At 47.6% G+C, this 18,096-nt stretch overlaps 8 protein-coding genes across 8 annotated transcripts; 4 read left to right on the top strand and 4 right to left on the bottom strand.

The window, feature by feature from the left end:
• Positions 1-782: 782 nt before the first annotated feature.
• N7519_006570 (uncharacterized protein) lies at positions 783-989 on the top strand (the record flags this gene model as incomplete). The annotated part of the gene is made up of 1 exon (XM_057293346.1): positions 783-989. One exon carries the CDS (start codon positions 783-785, stop codon positions 987-989), a length of 207 nt encoding a protein of 68 aa, XP_057148157.1.
• Positions 990-1,609: 620 nt separating this feature from the next.
• On the bottom strand, positions 1,610-2,287 carry N7519_006569 (histidine phosphatase family protein; the record flags this gene model as incomplete). The annotated part of the gene is made up of 1 exon (XM_057293345.1): positions 1,610-2,287. The coding sequence occupies one exon, from the start codon at positions 2,285-2,287 to the stop codon at positions 1,610-1,612; it is 678 nt and encodes a 225-aa protein (XP_057148156.1).
• Positions 2,288-4,119: 1,832 nt separating this feature from the next.
• On the bottom strand, positions 4,120-4,467 carry N7519_006568 (uncharacterized protein; the record flags this gene model as incomplete). The annotated part of the gene is made up of 1 exon (XM_057293344.1): positions 4,120-4,467. One exon carries the CDS (start codon positions 4,465-4,467, stop codon positions 4,120-4,122), a length of 348 nt encoding a protein of 115 aa, XP_057148155.1.
• Positions 4,468-4,893: 426 nt separating this feature from the next.
• On the bottom strand, positions 4,894-6,622 carry N7519_006567 (cytochrome P450; the record flags this gene model as incomplete). The annotated part of the gene is made up of 2 exons (XM_057293343.1): positions 4,894-6,018; positions 6,152-6,622. 2 exons carry the CDS (start codon positions 6,620-6,622, stop codon positions 4,894-4,896), a joined length of 1,596 nt encoding a protein of 531 aa, XP_057148154.1.
• Positions 6,623-7,503: 881 nt separating this feature from the next.
• Positions 7,504-9,247, top strand: N7519_006566 (uncharacterized protein; the record flags this gene model as incomplete). The annotated part of the gene is made up of 3 exons (XM_057293342.1): positions 7,504-7,624; positions 7,690-7,972; positions 8,029-9,247. The coding sequence occupies 3 exons, from the start codon at positions 7,504-7,506 to the stop codon at positions 9,245-9,247; spliced, it is 1,623 nt and encodes a 540-aa protein (XP_057148153.1).
• A 523-nt stretch (positions 9,248-9,770) lies between these two features.
• On the top strand, positions 9,771-10,535 carry N7519_006565 (GNAT family N-acetyltransferase; the record flags this gene model as incomplete). The annotated part of the gene is made up of 1 exon (XM_057293341.1): positions 9,771-10,535. The coding sequence occupies one exon, from the start codon at positions 9,771-9,773 to the stop codon at positions 10,533-10,535; it is 765 nt and encodes a 254-aa protein (XP_057148152.1).
• Positions 10,536-12,506: 1,971 nt separating this feature from the next.
• N7519_006564 (NAD(P)-binding protein) lies at positions 12,507-13,463 on the bottom strand (the record flags this gene model as incomplete). Its single annotated transcript, XM_057293340.1, has 1 exon — positions 12,507-13,463. One exon carries the CDS (start codon positions 13,461-13,463, stop codon positions 12,507-12,509), a length of 957 nt encoding a protein of 318 aa, XP_057148151.1.
• Positions 13,464-15,155: 1,692 nt separating this feature from the next.
• N7519_006563 (uncharacterized protein) lies at positions 15,156-16,627 on the top strand (the record flags this gene model as incomplete). Its single annotated transcript, XM_057293339.1, has 2 exons — positions 15,156-15,347; positions 15,407-16,627. The coding sequence occupies 2 exons, from the start codon at positions 15,156-15,158 to the stop codon at positions 16,625-16,627; spliced, it is 1,413 nt and encodes a 470-aa protein (XP_057148150.1).
• Positions 16,628-18,096: the final 1,469 nt, after the last annotated feature.

The raw sequence follows: 18,096 nt of genomic DNA, 5'->3' as shown, positions 1-18,096 counted from the left end.
TGATTACGGTATGGCGCCGTGAGTAGCCTATGTATATGTTCTTGGGCGAGCTTTGGTACTAAGCCATGTTTGTGCATATTTAACGCTTGTTTGATTATCTGGCTTCGCATACTCTCATTTTAAGTTTGCGGAGATGGTTTATAAGTAGCTAGGTAACTACAAGTTCACGGTCATAACAGACTTTCCGACTCTTGACTATGTAGGCTACTGCTGGCACAGGTGTCAAAGAATGTACGTAGGAGTAGAAAAAGAACTTTTTTTGTAATGCTTATATATTAGGAATTGGAGGAAAGTGTTCCGAGCTAGGTTCTAATTTCATTTATTTCTCTTGATTAGGAAAACTTGTTAAGATCTACAAGCAAGACGAGATCATCAAGGAGAAGAGACACAATACGTTGTATTGTGGACAGCGTGATGTGGACAGCGTGAAAGCTGTGAAGACGGGAAACGGAGTAAGACTGTAAGAGTCTTCTAATACAGGAAAGTCAGGCGACTATAGGAGATCTCAGCCCTGAGATCTCCCTGCAGGGCTGAACGATCATCGCCCACGTCATGACGGTGCCCGATAGACCCTGAAGTCTCACAGCCACCTTTTTTGGCCCCCTATGACGAAGCGAAGTCTCAGGCAAAAGCAGGCTATGCTAGTCAATTTCATATAAATCAGTCACCCCAGTACAATTAAAGATATACACAAATATCATTTCCTTTATCTCCTTCCGTCCGTACCGCGCAAAGATCAAACCCACTATCACCAACCCTTCCACAAACACACCTGAATCAAAATGTGTTTCGGCTCTGGCTTCTTTGATGGGATAAAGCCGAATCCACCTCGTCGAGAAAAATACAAAGACGAGGAGAAGTACCAGCGAGACTATGCCCGGTACGAAAAGAAGTTAGAGAACTACTTGAGCAACGATAACAGACGGAGGAGATTGGCGAATTCCAAAGCTGGAGCTACGGCGGGGGTGACTTTCGCATTGGGCGGCTGATGACTTGGACTGGGCGGTCAGGAATCCTGCCGAGGGCGGTGAGGGAGAGTGCAAACTGTTTGTGAAAGCTCCGATGTTTGCAGTATTTGCAGTATTTACAGTGTTTGCATCTAGCACCCCACAAAGAATCCTGTCTCCGCCAATCTTGTCTTTCTCTTTTTCTTCTTTCTGAAGATCCGGCAACAAACTGCACATATATTTTTCCAGGGAATTTCCTATTTGAATCGCCGCTTCGATGAGGCTCGGGCGGACGAATGGGCTCACTACAAAATGGAACGAACATATCATCATGTCTACAAGCTTGCTGTTCGATAGGGTAGTTAACCTTGTCAATCAATTTCTAGCCAAATAATTACTAGTTGTACATTAGTCGTTGAATCAGTTTCGCCTGGCTGGAACTTTGACCTCATATTTGAGATGTAAGAGTATTTAGTAGGTAAAAGGAGTAAGTTTGGAGACCCGTTACTATTTGCGCATGACTACATAATGGGCGGAAGAAGGAACTATTCACATTCCCATGTACAGTATTGGATGGACAAGAGGAGAAATGAAAAGAGAGGTGAAGCAGGATCTAACAATGCGTGCCTGATGCCTTAAGTGATCACCGCAAGTTCCAAAAATCAGGGCTTGACAAAAGTTAAGAAGTCCAAGGAAAGATCCTGGAAGAAAGTAGCTCCAGTAGCGGCTTCGGGACGGGCTGTCTCTGTGACGTTGCAGTAATCGAAAAAGTCACCCGCCTCATCAATTCTCTTGTCAATCAAAGCAAGGTAATCCGACAAAGGGCAGCTCCTCCCAGGGCCATTTTGACAGCTGACTATAGGATAAACAGCGTCATTGAACAGTACACGGATGTAAGGCCCATTCGTGGCGTTATCGAAATTGCAATCCATCACTTCGAAAGCAACAGTGCCTCGCATAGTGATGAAGTGCGCCACGTTATACAAATGGTCGACCGGTATGTGATCATCGGGAAGAAGTCCCTCGAAATCGAAAATTCCCATGGCAGCGGTCATCTCCACAATTTGCTTGTCGTTCAGAAAAGCCATGATAAGGCTCGGAATTTCGAAGCTCGTGCCGTTGGGTCCAACGCCGACCTGCCCAGGACCTGTCTCTAGAAGAGAGAGGAGACTTTTCAGGAATGGAAGGAAAAGTACCTTAGCAGGGCCAATTGAACCGGGCCCCACGCCGTAAAAATAGCTCAGGTCCTGCGAGTAGGCGTAGTTACGCAGCTCCTCCTCTGTAAAAACATCACACCATGGGCTAAGACGGCCTTCAATCTGACTCTCGTATGCACACATGTAAGGAAAAAATAGTACTTCAGTTTCGTCAAAAGTAAGATTCCCTTTGATTTCGGAGTTGATACGATGTACAACTTCGGGTAGCCACGTAGCATCCCCTATAGATATGTAAGCTGGTGTTCTTAGGGGCACGGTAATGGAAACCAGGGAAGGGGGCTCTTTATGTTAAGAATAGAAGGCATTATTTGCTTGGTGGCACTTACAATTTGTCACGTTGTCGCCTCCACTAGAGATAGATTCAAATGCAGGACAGGAATCCGACGGCCCGAGTGAGTTACCAATAGCAGCAGGAGAACCCGTAGAGTTCACGCTTACTACGGTACCGTAGCTGTCGGCATACTCATAGAGGTAGCCATTGAGGAATGCTCTGGCGGTTTGAACCACTCGTGATTCATTGATTGGAGACTTGTATTGATTGGCCCACACATAGAATGGGTTGCCATCCTGATAAAACCCGGGATCTGTTGAGACTTATTAGTTCAAGGACTTCCGACTTGCAAAACGAGCAATGCCTCACATCTAGACCGCAGTTGGTAGCCAAGGTCACTTGCCTGCCCAAGTGGAGTTTGTCAGCAAATTAATTGTCGTTTTGGGTGCTTGGGTACGTACCTCTTTCCAGCCTGTCATCGACTCTTGTCCTAATTGCAAGGCAGGGTTTGTCAATACTGGCTTCCATTGAGGAATAAAGCTGAGCGATCCTCGAGCCTCAAACCCATCTTGTTGCGCGGCAGCTTGGATCTGACCCCAAAAGATGAACAGTAAGCATTTGGAAGAACAAATACAAAGGGTATATAAAGCACCTTGTGGTAAATTGCAACCCAGGCCTCATATGAGCCAGTATCGGGGAATCTAACGGTTTCAAGTTAACATGATTGCGCCCATGATATATTGTGATAGCCTACATACCTACTCCCATGCCTAACAACATAAGCAGCCTGGCGAACAGTGCATTGGTCTGGGATCCTGCTGTCAATGCCATTCGCATTTGGACCTATGTCGTATATCAGTACTAGGAGACATGTGGAACCATGATAACGAGACTCATGCCTGCAAAATATGGGGTATTAGCCCCTGAATATTGAAGAGGTGTTGAAGAGGTCTTTGATGATGGGAACACGATGTCGTTTGGCGGGGCCAGTGGCTGGCAAATACCTAACGTGGCTATACCTACCAAGGTACACAATACCGAGCTCTTCATCATGTTAATCTTAGATAAGAGTGTGTTTTCATACTACAACGGGGATAATGTGGCCGTTTTTGTTCTTTATAATGATGATAGGGAAGCTTAGAATTTACGGCTTCAGCATGCCGATTGGGTGTACGTCCGTCATACAAGGCCTAGCAATTAGCGTCAATGGTCCCTTGGCTAGCCCACACTATGGACGCCTACAGTTGTCCCACGTGTCACGGATTACTTACAGATAGGTACATGTTCACGGAGTATGTACGTTGTAGCTGGAGAAGTGCGCGCGCCAGCACGGAAGCCAAACAAGAGACATACCCCACTTGCGAACCCACTTTTAGAAGGATTCGAACATTGGCCAATCACGAAATTCGCCGACAGCACAATGCTTGATAAAATTTGTCTATTGACGGGACTGTGAGACAATGATTGCGTGGAAATTGCAATATTATTGCCAGGGTACTTTGTATATTGGTTGGCACGGACAGTTTCGATGAAGTAGGTAGGTGATATGCCCGTCCACGGGTAGCCCACGGGAGAAATCCATGGAACCAGAGGATGTTCCAACCTTGGAAGGTTTGCACTGTCTCAGGTGCCTTGTTTGTGCAACACTTTCACGGTCCACAGTTGAGTTGTGACCATCGAACAGTCATGGACACCGACGGATGGTGCTGCCATCAGTGCCAGAGACAATCCAGGTGTCGTCCCCTAGGGGCTCGAAATCGTCTCTACCACAGGAATGTCCCTCGAAATGCGCGAGCGGTGTACCTGTACGCAGATCGATGCTATAGCGGCACCATTCCTTATCGCTGTTCTCGCCCGCGATCGTAACGACCGCGATGTCCGCATTAAGGAAACTGCTGTTCCAGTGGGTACATGCATCATCATCATCCTCATACTCGCCTCGCCCATACTCATAGCCGAAAGCCTCAACGGGTCCGCAGTACACCTCGCCACCGGGAAAGCCATGAAACGCGAAGTCGAGGTCGCCTGTCATGAACCACCGCCCATCGGGTGCGCGATTCCCCTCTCTCCCACCGGTAAGAGTGTAAGTCGATGTCGTTGGCGCTCGGTACAATTTCCACCGTCCTGGCCTTCACCCATACTCAGTAGGATATCCCTCCGATCGGGATGCAGGGCGATCACGGTTCCCTCCCTAACACTCTCCAGCTCCGTCCTGGCGACTTCCTCGCCTGTCTCGGCCCGCAAAACAACCATATCTGTTCTATCTCCCCCCTGAAACTGATATGTAGGAAGGGAAACCGAGACATATAACCAAGATAATCATTTCCAGGTTATCATTACTCCGGTTACTTAAATACGCCAAGCGACCTCGGGAATCCCCGAAATGACAACATTGTCGCCAAATAATCCATCCAAACAATATCCCAATCATGAAAAGAGTAAATCCCGCCCAACCCGTTTAAACCCCGGTCTCCGCCTGATGCAATCTCACAGTCACGGGATCAGCCGGACAAGAAGTAAGTGAAACACCGTAACGAATCTCCCTCTCAGAGTGCACATCCTCAATCTTATCAAACCTCTGCAATAATCTTACTAGCACATAACTGGACCTCATCAAAGCAAACTGTTGACCAATGCATGTCCTGGGTCCCCCATTGAACGGAATATACTCCCAGGTGACCTTTCGGCCGACCCACCGGTCCGGATTAAAGATTTCAGCATCCTCGCCCCAGATATCCTTTCGACGGTGCAAGACGTAGGTGCTGTACATGACTGTACGGCCCTTGCGGATGTAGATCGGCGAGGTACCGTCTTTCCCGCCGCCGCGGGGGAGGGTAGTGTCCTTCGTCGCGCAACGGCGGTTGAAGGGTACGACCGGGTAGAGACGAAGGGTTTCGTTGAGGAAATGCTGGAGGTACTGGCATGATTTCAAAGACGCAAAGTCCATGCTGCGTGGCTGATCGTAAGTGCCGAATTGATCGAGGATATCGCTTCGGATCCTTGCGAAGATGTGTGGGTGCCGCGCAAGAAGGAGGATCGTCCAGCTCAGTAGAGAAGCCGTTGTGTCACGGCCTGCTAGGAGGACGTTGAGAGATTCATCGCGCAACCTGACGGGGTCTTTTATAGTACTAGTCAGGGCTTCCAGGAAGATATACTGCGATGACACCTTCTCGATGCCCTGGGCTTTCTCTTCCTTCTGCTTCGCCTGCATCAAAGCAGAGTGAACATACTGGTCCACGAAGGCGTGCACAATGTCGATACACTTCCGAAACTCCTGGTTGTAGATAACCCAGTAGAGCCGCTCGAACCGGAGTCGCTCCGCGAGATACCACATGCACCGGTCAAACCCATACAGAAAAGTGTCATCGGAGGCCTGGCTTGCTTCCTTTTGCATAGCAGAAATCTGACTATCACAGCTTTTACCGAAGAGGAACTCTGTGGCCGAGTCGAGGGTAAGACGAAAGAAGATGGCTTGAATATCCACTGCAGAGGACCAGCCGTCAGATCGCATCGGAATGGCACGCAACGCGTTGTGAACATGACGTTCTTCCCTGTCAAGATTGTTCATCCGATCTCGCGTAAACTGAGGCCGTAGCAGTGATCGGGAACGCGACCAACTCTCGCCATCACTAGTAAACTAGGTCCAGTCAGCCGACCTTCCCCCCCCGCAAGAGAAAAGAAAGAATTATACTTCCGACGTGGGGAAAAAGACTCACAATTCCATGTCCAATAAGAGGTTCAGCTACATTACGACGCATCTCACCCAAGCCGAAATCCTTGAACTGAGTCGCCAGCATAGACTGGATATTCTTGGGATCTGCCGTGAACAGGTTCTCCCGACCAGCCTGATACATACGAAAGGTAGAGACGTATCTGTTATGCCGACGGGATAGGAAAGAAATCCGCCTCTCTGCAAGCTGTGGGAGTCTCTTCTCTCTCGCTGCGTCAAGTGTTTCGAAGAGGGTGGAAATACCGAAAGGGTGCTGGCTGGGGTAGAGAGGGGGTTCTCCACAACTTATCTTTCGAGCTTTCTGGGCATGTCGCCAGGTGGAATAGACAGAGGGAACCAGGCACCCTACAATGGCGAGTACCACAAGGGTTGGGACTAAGCAGCTTTTCATGATGAGGTTGTCAAGCGTTGTGATACCAGTAGGCGAGGCGTTGAGATACGCTTGTGACTCGGACATGGCGTGGGAGGTTAAGGAGAATAGGGATAGAGATCAAGTAGAAGGAGTAAAGGATGGTTATTGTCTTATATGGAGATTCTCGAGCATATGAAGGACCCAAGAAGGCTGGCAAAAGTGGAAAGGCCCCTGGTCAATGAATTCAGCATGAGATGCTATCGCAATATTGACATATCACCTAACCCTTGGGTTTATTCAGAAATGCTAAGACAATATATTTCCATAGTGAATCAACTATATCTGACTCTATATTTAGCGTAGATGCATGCAACGGCCCCATGATGTAAGATAAGATGATGGAACGCCTAAATGCCTTGCCACAGCCACTCTTATGTCCCCACGTACACCTGAGCGCTGCATTTTGCCTAAGCTGGTATTTGCTAGCCATCTTGCTTCCTAATTAGCATATCCAACTTTTCTCCCAGAAAGCTGATTATGATTGCTTGAGGCTGAACAGTGCCTCTACGGTGCCAGGTGTCCTTCGCTTGGCAGACAGGATACACTTGATGGATAGGCAATTGCGCTGATGTTATAGGAATCGTATTTCTTTTACGACTGGCTTAGATGTCTTTATGAGCGGGTCCGAGCATGTTGGAATGGCAATGAGTGGGTTCAGATGTAGAATAGATACCGAAGATATTCAGTATGCTGGTCTGTCTTGCATTAGCACTGCCACCGGGAGGTCATACATGGGATATATTGGGCGACTCTTCCTTAAACGAGCATAGGGTACTTCACTTCCATGGTTCATGTCCCACATCTCTTGGGCACCATAAAGGTCATACGTATCTCAAAGAATCTCCCTACAGATAAACCCAATGTCCTTTGCTGGCGTCTATTGACTCCTTAGTCGTCAAGACCCACCTTTCAGCATCAACCTCAACATGCCATCTTCAGGGAGAGACGAGAGCTCATTGTCGCCAACTACTCATCCGCGTAGCCACATCCCCGACTGGAAATGGAAGGGAACACTTGCAGTTCTGATCTTGACAACCCTCATCAATGGTTGGTTAATGCCATGTATCATAACACTATCCCAAATCATCATTCTGACAAAGTCATTGTTTAAGGCTATGATGTAAGCAACGTGGCCAATATCCAGCCCGCCCTTTACGAGGCCTTCGGCAACATTACGCTTCTGCCATGGATCAGCCTGTCCTTCAGCCTTGCCGTGTTTGCAGTCCTATCCTTGTCCCGGAAGATCTTGTATTGCGTCGACATGAAATGGATCTATATCGCTAATGTTGTGATCTTTATGGCCGGTGCTGCTGTGGCCGGTGCTGCTCCCAATCTCCCTGTGGTCATTGTTGGACGGGTCGTTATGGGTGTCGGTGGTGCTGTTGTTTACCAAAGGTATGTTGCGATGTATCTCTGATGTCGTTGGGATAATCGAGCTCACAGTGACATAGCAACTTGACATTTGTCGCCGTGTTCGCCACACCCGAGGAGACACCTCGCCTATTCGGTCTTCTGAGCGCAATATGGGCCGTGGGTCTCGTCATTGGTGGTCCTATCGGGTCCGCTTTCGCCTCGAACAGGCACACCACTTGGCGGTGGGCTTTCTACATCAACCTACCCTGGGTGAGTGTCAGTCTTGCGGTCGCCATTCTGTGCCTTCCTCGCAAATACCTAGGGCCAGACCGTCCGTTGGTCTCCCGATTGATGATGATCGACCCTATCGGCGTTGCGTTCAACATGGCGGCCCCAGTACTATTTGCCCTCGCATTGGAGTTCTCCGGTCCTGTGTGGAACTGGGGCTCCGGGGCGTCTATCGCAGCCTGGGTGGCTTTCGGTGTGGTCCTGATTGGATGGATCGTCCAACAATACTGGTGTATTGGCACGACTTCTGAGCAACGCGCCGTTCCCCTTCACTTGCTTAGCCGGGTTGACCTGCTTCCACTTTGGATCGCGTCTGGCTGTGCGGGCGCATCGTATGCCATCACACTCTACTACACGCCGCTCTTCTTCGCGTTCGCTGGCGGACATAGCGCCATGGAGCAAACTGTCCGTCTTCTTCCGTTTGTTATGGTCTTCATCGCCGTGGTCATCCTCGTCGGCGGGTTGCTCCCGGTCTTTGGCCGCTACAACCTGATCTACATCGTTGCGGGCATTGCAACCGCCGCGGGAGCCGGCGCTATGGCCGGCACACTGAGTCCGGGTGTCTCCGAATCCCAGGTGTTAGGTCTGGAAGCACTCATTGGCGTTGGCCTTGGCTGTTCGTTCCAACACGGGGTCGGTGTCTCGAGTGTAATAAACAAGAACCCACGCGACCGCGTCGACAGCGCGGTTATGTTCAACATGGCACAGATGGGCGGCATTGCAATTGCTCTGGCGGTTGCAGGCTCGATTTTTCAAAATGCGGGGTACAACATGCTGACGGACGCCATTGGGGATAGTGGGTACTCGGAAGAAGACCTGCGTGAGGCGCTGGCCGGAGTATCATCGGCAGTGTGGCAGTCCGGCAATCCCGATGTTCGTTCTCGTGGGGTTAATGCTGTGGCCACGGTGATTGGGCAGGAGTTTTATTTAGTGGTGGCCGGTGGTGTGATCTGTCTCGTCTGCGGGTTGTTGATGAGACGGGAGCGATTGGACTACGGCAGACATAAGAACAAGGATATCGAAACATGAACGCTTTTCCAACCTCGTAAAGGTTGGAAGGTTTTATTTTTAGCAAAGTTATCGCCACGTGGCAACCTTGGAACCTTGGAAGGCCCCGCCCCATCTGTGGAAAACTTTCCCCAGGACCCCCAGAATTGCAAATTAGGTATCTTTTGTATAGCAACTCCATACAAAAGGTACTTTGTTAGTGGTCATGTGACCTCGTTTGCTCCTACACACATTAGCTACCTAGGTAGTCTCCCATGTAGATAGTTCCCTCCTCCCCGCATCTATCGCATTTTTCCAGAGTATCCTACATTCCATACTAGCCTCTCTATCATACTTAAACATGTCCAGGTAAAGCGTCGCCCATCGATATTTGTCAGTGTATGGTGTCATCCAGTCAACATGAGTACATAGAGCCAATCAACGACTTACCCACTCCATTAGAGCCTTGGCGTGGTGACATTCTTTTCTTTCTTCACACGTATCCAACTTCAAATACCGTTTGGCTCCTATCACACGCCGACGGGAGCAGTCAAAGCTGGAAATTATGGCTTCTCAAAGGCAGAGACCAGATATTGGATTACGTGTCGATATCATACATCAACCCGAGGATATCATCCAGGCTTTTGACTGCGTGTGCGAGGCCTTTGGTCGTCAAGTGCAAGATGGGATCTGGATAGCCATGAATCCGGGATGGGACACACCTCAGGGAAGGTCATATGGAGCCGAGAGAATGGTAGCCCGCTGGCGCCACAGGACCAACGACAAAGACGGTCTCCCAAACACCATATTTCTCAAGGCTACCCTACCGTGTCCGCGGTTTGAAGACAGGCGTATTATCGTGGGCTTTGGTATTTGGGTGCAAGCCTCGAGCGTAGAGGGCCATGGTGATCCTCCAGTGGAAGATCTAGCCAATTCGATGGACCTCAATGCACTGTACCCCGACAACGAGCGTGAACGACGTTACCTCTGTCAAGTTGTTTCCTCTCTGCATAGAAGACGCACCGAGGTAATCAAACAGAAAGCCACTGCAGTGCCACCAGCCGTTCTGATCCTAGACATGTGCGCTGTCGATCCAGCGCACCAACTCAAAGGCATCGCACGAGAACTTGTACAGTGGGGCATCGATGAAGCACATCGACGTGGGAACCTGGAAGCCATAACCGAGGCGTCCAGTATGGGTCGACATGTATATGGACAGATGGGATTCCAAGCCGACGGATCTGAAATCGAATATGTTGTGGACGACGAATTTGGTTCTCGCCCGAAACCACCCAACCTGTTTATGCGCACCCAAGGAGGCGTGGCTTGATATGATATCGCTACGACAATGTTACCTTGTTGTATGGTTCTTTGCTAGTACCACTTGACCTCGCGCTACGTCGTGTAATTCTGTATTGAGAACCAGACAATGGAGTGCTGAGCTGTACTATACTGTTGGACCCCACAGAAAACAATGAGAACCGTTTGAAAAGCTGGCCCATGCAGACCATCGTGAACTAGCAGAGACCTCGCCGGACTACCATAACCTACAATCCCCTTGACTTAGCTGTTTCCCATGATTCGTGTCCTTTTCAATTTCCCATCTTCCATATAGAATATCAGATAAACTCCACTTCGTTATTTTGCTTTTGCCATACTATTGGAGGCTACGACCTTACAGGGACTGGAAGATCAAGAAGGGACAAACTGCTGTTATCACACTAGAAAATGAGGGCCATTCCCTTTCTATGGTGGCCGCGCTCGTAGGGTGGCAGGGTAAAGCTCGTAGGGTTTTTGGTTCTAATATTTACTAGAGTTTAAGCCGTAATTACTAGTATATTACCAGTTGTTATAGATTTACTTCTTACTAGTTTTCGAGCCCCTACAACCTTATAAGTTATAGGGTAAAATATATCTAGGAGGGATAGTATTACTAGTAATAATAGGTAGGCTTTAATAAAATCTAGAACTTCTAGTACCGTGTTTTTTAGATACCGTTTATTTACCTATTAAATTTAGCCTTAACCCTCTTAACCAAGTCCGTGGCATGAACATCCGCCGTCCCAAGCCCAAGACCCTCAAGACCTTTCTCCAGCATGAACAAATACTCAGAACCCTTCCCAGTCAACCCATGCCCAGCACTAATAACCTGCGCCACATGCTGCGGCTCGCGATGAGCTGCGTCACGCAGGAACTGCGGGTTAGTCGGCTGGCCGATGTAGACCATGCAGATGATTGGAAAGGACCCGGTCGAGTCGCTGGCTCCTGAGACATCAACTGTTGGGTGGAAGGGCGTGTAGTGCGCACTGTACCCGTCGATCTCCCGCTCGTCGAGGTAGACCCTGTAAGCTCTCTAGTAACGATACCTTTTTCTGACCTATGCTTACCCGTCTTTACTAGATTAGGTATAGTCCTCTACTAGTATACACTAGTATTATACTGACTCTCTTACTTGATTATAACTTAATAACACTTATAAATAGATATCTATTCGGCGCTCTACCTAGCACCGTTCCTCGATATCTTAAGAGGACCTAGTCTATAGTAAGGTTTGTTAGGTAACAGTACGGTTAAGAGCGCAGATCGTTCATGCTAGAGCCCTAAGGAGTAGAAGACAAGTATACCCGGGACCCTTCTAACCTAACTGTGACCAGTTAGTAGTGCGTAACACTAGAATTGTTCTAATCGCGTAGAGACTACTAGAAATCTCTTTAATCTTTATATAATAAGATATAACCTTTACTATCCTAGTATTAAACGCTTATAGTATAGCCTTCTTTTAAAGCACAGTTTTTAGAGTGAGTTATACGATTGATTCTTTAAAGTGCTTAATGAGGCCGTTATATGGGTGGCGGACCCTCGCAAGCGAGGGTCCGTATTTTTTGAAAAAAAAAAAATTGCAGGGGCCAGTTAGTTACTCAAGTGCCTTGCAGGTTTAGCGCAGCCATTACCGTCTCCACACGTGGTTTTCTTCCTGTCTTACGTGTAGTAACATCTATATCGCCCGTGATCATTGGATATAGTTTGTTTGTGGCTGTATCTGGCTTCGAATAGGAAGCGCTTAGGATCATAATACAACATAGTTAAATCAGTGAGGAAAACTTATAAATTGAGATCAATAAATCAAAGCTGGATAGGGAGAGGAGAGGGAGAGAGCTAACTACTAATCTAGGTAATATCTCGACATGTGGTGCCTTCAGGCATATAGGCAATACAATAGAAGCTTGGCGTAAATTCAATTTGACAGGCCACAAACAGGTACAAAAGTATGGAGAAGAGAAGGAGCGGGCCAATCCACATATTAGATGGACTTTGTAATTCCTGGCTGAATCTCCTCCAAGATTTCTGCCAATTCCTTCCACACTTTTTGTTGTGCCTTCAATCCAGCTTCGCTTTGGACGAATGTTGACAGTACTCCATTGTTGACCTTTCCATCTAGCATGTAGGCACCATGGCTATCCCAGCCTGCCTCTGCAGCCGCGAGTATGGTCCGACTACCAACTTCTGTCTGACGTCCGAAGAAAAAGATCATCAGTCGGAGCGCAAAACCTGCCTCGCGTGACAGCTGCGATTTGCAAAGTCCCGGAGTCAACATGTTGAGAATGACTCCAGAATCTCCAAGTCTAGTGGCAAGCTCCCTCACCACTAGCACTTCCAGGAGCTTCGAGGTAGAATAGCGCTCTTGCATATCTGCCGTTTCCATCCTGTCCAGCGCGACAAACGTGTTATCTGCAGTTTGCTCCGGGAAACTTGTCCAGGCGTGAACGTCGCTTGTCACGATGGAGAGATGCGGGCTGGATGTCGGGAATGCTTTGGCAGTTGCTTTCAACTTAGGGAGTAGTAGAAGGCCCAGCAGAAAGGTGCTAATAACGTTGACCGTAATAGTACGTTCATGACCTTCGGATGTATCAAATGTGTACGTCGCAATTCCAGCATTCTCAACGAGGATATCCAGTCGAGGGAGTTTCGATGCACGATCTGCAAAAGCTTTGACAGAGTCAAAAGATGCGAGGTCAAGCTCCCAGACCTCGCACACATCAGCTCTGTTTGTTGATTCCTCGATTGACCGCTTTGCTGTTTCCCCTGCCGACAGATTTCGCACTGCAAGTATCACTCTAGCAGCATTAAGTCGGACAAAATGTTTCGCTGCTTCAAATCCGATTCCGACATTCGAACCGGTGACGATCACAGTTTTGCCATCATAAGTTTTTGTTGGGTATGCTGGTGTAACAAATACTTGGGAATAAATCGCGCTCATGATGAATATTAGTGTGACTGGCCTTCGCAGGAGAGGATTTCAGGCTGTCGTAGTTATATACACCAAAACCATCTCGGATATAACGGAAACCGGCGCTTGACTTCAACCGCCACGCGATATTCGGTAATACGCCCTTACTATGGATTTTATTTATTTAAAATTTTCTCTGAGACAAACTCCGTTATAAATAGGCTTTACTACAACATATAGATATTTGCAACGCGCATTTCTCCACTTCATAAGCTATGTGATGTTAGCGCCCACGCGGGCAGCCCCAGCCACACCGCTTCCAAAGTTTGTTTAAGAACGGAGTTAAGAGCGTAGACCGAGGGCTAGTAAGTTGGTAGGTGTAAGTCCGCTGTATTAAGCCCAAGGAATAACCTTGGAATGGAAATGCGGAGAATTTGAGGCTCATCCGGACCCACTGCAGGATACCCGCCTTGGATCGTCGCGCCAAGGATTAGGGCGGCAGGTGGATGGTTCCGCTGACTAACCCACATAGGGTGCCCTGGTGTCCAGGTGCTCATTGCTTTGAACTAATCAGTCATAACTACTGACTGTCAAGCAGCAAATGTTTCAACACCCTTCCGGATTTTTTTTTTTTTGAGGTTCTGCCAGCCAAAATTTTGAGTTTCATTTTATATATTGAATTGAAACATACATATCTTCTATCAAAATTCCTAATAAAAACAAGAATGTTGAAAAAGCAAGATACCATAAAACTTGCTCTTCAGTTTCCAATAGGCGGTCTTGAAAGCGGTCTGTCAAAGGGTGTTAAAGCATATGCTGCGTCACTGTAGTTACAGTGATCTCTCCCCTTCATTCCATGTTCTTACTTCCCCCTCTCCATGGGCTTCTCTCTGAATGCTGTTAGAATCCAGATGATAAATGAGATCATGGTGTACAGTAGTGTTACAGTAGTGTGTATTGTATGTGATGGAAGAAGGCTAGATGGCTTCTACCTATGGAGATCTAAATCATGTGACGATGAGATATATCCAACTCATCGACCAATGTTACACATTCGATTTTCCGTCTTCGTAACTTTCCGATATGATTTCCTAGACATACAACAAAGACCCCCTCCTCAATGCAATGTATTATTTGACACCCACCGCTCCGATAAGAATCGGAAGAATATCAAGCACTGGGATTTAGTATGCCAGTACTCTTGCAGACGGTGCCTTGCCCCCCACGAACCTTAGCGTATGGAATACGAGGATCACTTTCCGCTCTCTGGCAAACCCTCTTGCTTACTCAGCGGAAGGTTACTCGTAGTATAACATCGCGAGTTCGTCTCATAAATTAGTGAAAACACAGTCGTCGGCTTCCAGCGGACCCAGTCAATGAAACTGATGGTGTAATACTGGCTACATTTCGTTCCGACGGAGATAATTTCACAGACCCTATCTCCATGTGTGGAGAGTAGAACCTCTTTTTAGCTCCGATCCCGAATCCAAGCCCACACACGCGGCAATAAACTGACATCTTCATTTTGTTGTATGGTCCGAAGGATGCTACGGGAAATTCCCGCTATTAGTCAACGGAAGCCATGAGAGCCGGGCTTGTGCTTTAACAACAGCTAGCGGCCGTTGTATTGTATATAAATAATGGCATGCCCTCTCTTGTTAATAGTTCAAAATCATCTTTCGTCGATTTTACGTTTACATTTGTTTGACATTTTTGCATATCATGTTACCAAACGCAGCTAGCTTGCTGACAGCAGCAAGCATTCTTGCTATGTCTTCTGCAAGCCCTATTGCCCAGACCATCTCGAAAGATGTGGTAGTTGTTGGCGGTGGTGCTGCTGGCGCCTATGCTGCTGTTAGGCTCCGTGAGGATTATGGGAAGAGCATTGCATTGGTTGAGAGAAGGGCACGTTTGGTGAGTAACCCGGAAATAATTCCTTCGATCAAGGCCTAACTGATGTGCTCGTTCGAAAGGGTGGTGCGGTTGATACCTGGATTGATCCGAAAACCGGCATGCCTCATGAGTTGGGTGTTGAGGCCTTCCTGGATTATGGCAATGCGACACAATTCTTTGCGCGGTTCAACGTATCGGTACATGCGTCTGAGCAAGAATTAGTGAACACCAGGTATGCAGATTTCAGCACTGGAAATTTCGTGAACTACACGTCACCCACAGCAGCTGAACAACTTGCTGCATTTCAAAAGTATGTGGAACTGTGCGAGAAATACGAGGACATGATGTTGCCTGGATTGTGGAACTTCCCCACCGCCGACAATATACCCGAAGATCTGCTTTTAAACTTTGGTGATTTCGCGAGGAAATACCACATTGAGGCTGCTGTGCCTACGATCTGGGACATATCGGCTGTTGGCTTAGGGCAGCTGGAGACTCAGCCGACCTTTTATGTTATGCAGTCGTTCCCAGCGCCGCTTGCGCGAGTCTACATTGGCAAGGCCCGAACTCTATATGTGGCGTCCCACAGGAACCAGGAGATATACGATAGGGTGTCGGATACTCTGGGTGATGATGTCCTCTATTCAAGCACTGTCGTCAATGCAACAAGAACACCCGATGGTGTTAGCATTATTGCCAAAGGCGCGGACGGGCATCAAACTGAGATTCGCGCAAAGCGCTTGCTCATCGCTATCCCACCAACTATACCCAACCTCACGCCGTTCAAGCTCGACAGAAAGGAACTTGGTGTCTTGTCCAAGACAACATACACGCAAGCTTATGCTGGTGGTGTTGTTTCTTCGAACCTGCCATTGAACACGACCATCATTAACACCAATTCTGGAAACTGGCTGGATTTCCCGGATCTGTCGCTCTTGCAATGGTATAAAAACGTGGATTCACCTGACCGCTATCATAAGGTCATGATGTTTGGAAATGAGACCTTGGATAGCGATGGTTCAAAGGCGCTGGTCGAGCAGAGTTACCGCCAGTTGGTCGGTGCAGGCAGTCTGCCGGAAGCAAGTGGCAAGGGCCTTGAATGGCTCCACTTTGATTACCATGGATCTGTTAACATCCGGGCCTCCGTCGAGGACTTGAAAGCTGGCTTTATTCAGGAACTGTATTCTCTGCAAGGTCATCTATCCACGTGGTATACGGGTGCAGCTTGGTGCGCGCAGTTACACACTCCCACATGGGCTTTTTCGGACTCTGTTATCCCACGACTGGTGGAAGGCCTGTGAAATGAATTCTCTGGCGGGAATTCCAATCACTGGATTATTTGCAGCCTCCTCTTGTTGGTTGTTCCCTCGCCGCTTATTTTCCTATGTCGTTGTATATAAAGTTGGGCTTGTGCAGCAACTGGGACCAGTTTACTCCCGGTATTTCAGCACAATCGGGCTCTTTTTACCAGGCCATCGGAAAGGACAGCTAGGTATTCAACATGCCTGCTCTTTATTCACGTTCTAGACCTTTCTTAGAATCAAGCAACCTTCTGTTAAATATTATTGGCTTCTCTTAGTAGAAATGACCCATATTTGCATACAATTACATAGTGTTTTAGCTTGCGGAGATATCATCTATAAAGGCGTGCAGTAAACAGGTGGGGAGGAGCCACACACTTGGAATGATACTACCTAGCGGATCATGAAGGGGTGTATGTATCAATTCGCGCATTGTAGTCGTCATATTTGAGATTGAAAACCAAGGATTTTACAGAGATTTCTTGAAGGTTTAGTAATAGGAAGAGGGCGGTTGTCATCATTTACGAGGCGAGCCGAGGCCTAGACGCGGAATTGGGTGAGTAGGTTCTTGGTGTACTTTGTTTGTCTCGAGGTGTTCGTCAACCGTACGTACTAACTACAGTAGGGGAGTTTTATGGTTTCAATCTTTGCTCCTATATGGCCATTGATTTCTTCCAACAGTGGACAAATGCTGCACATAGTGCGTTGACTATTGTAAATTCAACATATCTAGTAAATTCCAGATACTAGCAGATTCCAATACTTTTTCAACTCTACAATTATTTCTAAAAAGTATACGTAGAATTGTAATATCATATAGATGTATCTGTATATAAACATATTTATATAATTATTTTATTTAAAATGTAGTTATTTAACCAGGGTTTTACTATTAGTTTAATCTAATATTGGTCGAATATTAGTCATTTACTGTTGGTTTTCGGATTACCATTAGTTTACCATTACATTGCCATTACCCGTCCATCGGCACCTAGGAGGTGCCCATCGCCCGTCCACGGCCGGGGGCAATTTGGATTTTCGAGTGCCCATCTATACCGCCTACCGCCCACAGGCATACTCCGTACCTATCGCCCACTATACCCACTATTGTATAATGTTACCCAAAATAGACGTAAAGGAGGCATAATAGCTCCTCGGAAGTTCCAATCTCGGATCTCCGGTTATGGCAGTGGGTCTTATTTGTCGCAGGATGCGAAATGAGTCTTTTTCTCAAGTGTAAAGCTAAACAAGATGAAGCAAAGTGGAATGCTAACTCGTAGATCCGAATCAGGGCTGGAGAACAAACGTGATCAACACCGATTACTCAGCGGATATAAGGCGTCCAGATCGCTTCATTGGCTGCAGACAAACGAAGCAATGACCTGGCCAAGGTGCTTAAGACCGCTTAGATCAGTGAATTGTACCGGCGGTTGTTTTATCTACCAGCTAGACAACGTATATAAACGAAT

Source organism: Penicillium mononematosum (genome assembly GCF_028829835.1).
Source record: "Penicillium mononematosum strain IBT 11891 chromosome Unknown utg000003l:1.0-8172316.0:1.0-8177699.0, whole genome shotgun sequence".
In the NCBI taxonomy this organism is placed as follows: Eukaryota; Fungi; Ascomycota; class Eurotiomycetes; order Eurotiales; family Aspergillaceae; genus Penicillium; species Penicillium mononematosum.
Note: the sequence above shows the minus strand (reverse complement) of the source record. Positions and strands in the feature narration are given on the sequence as shown.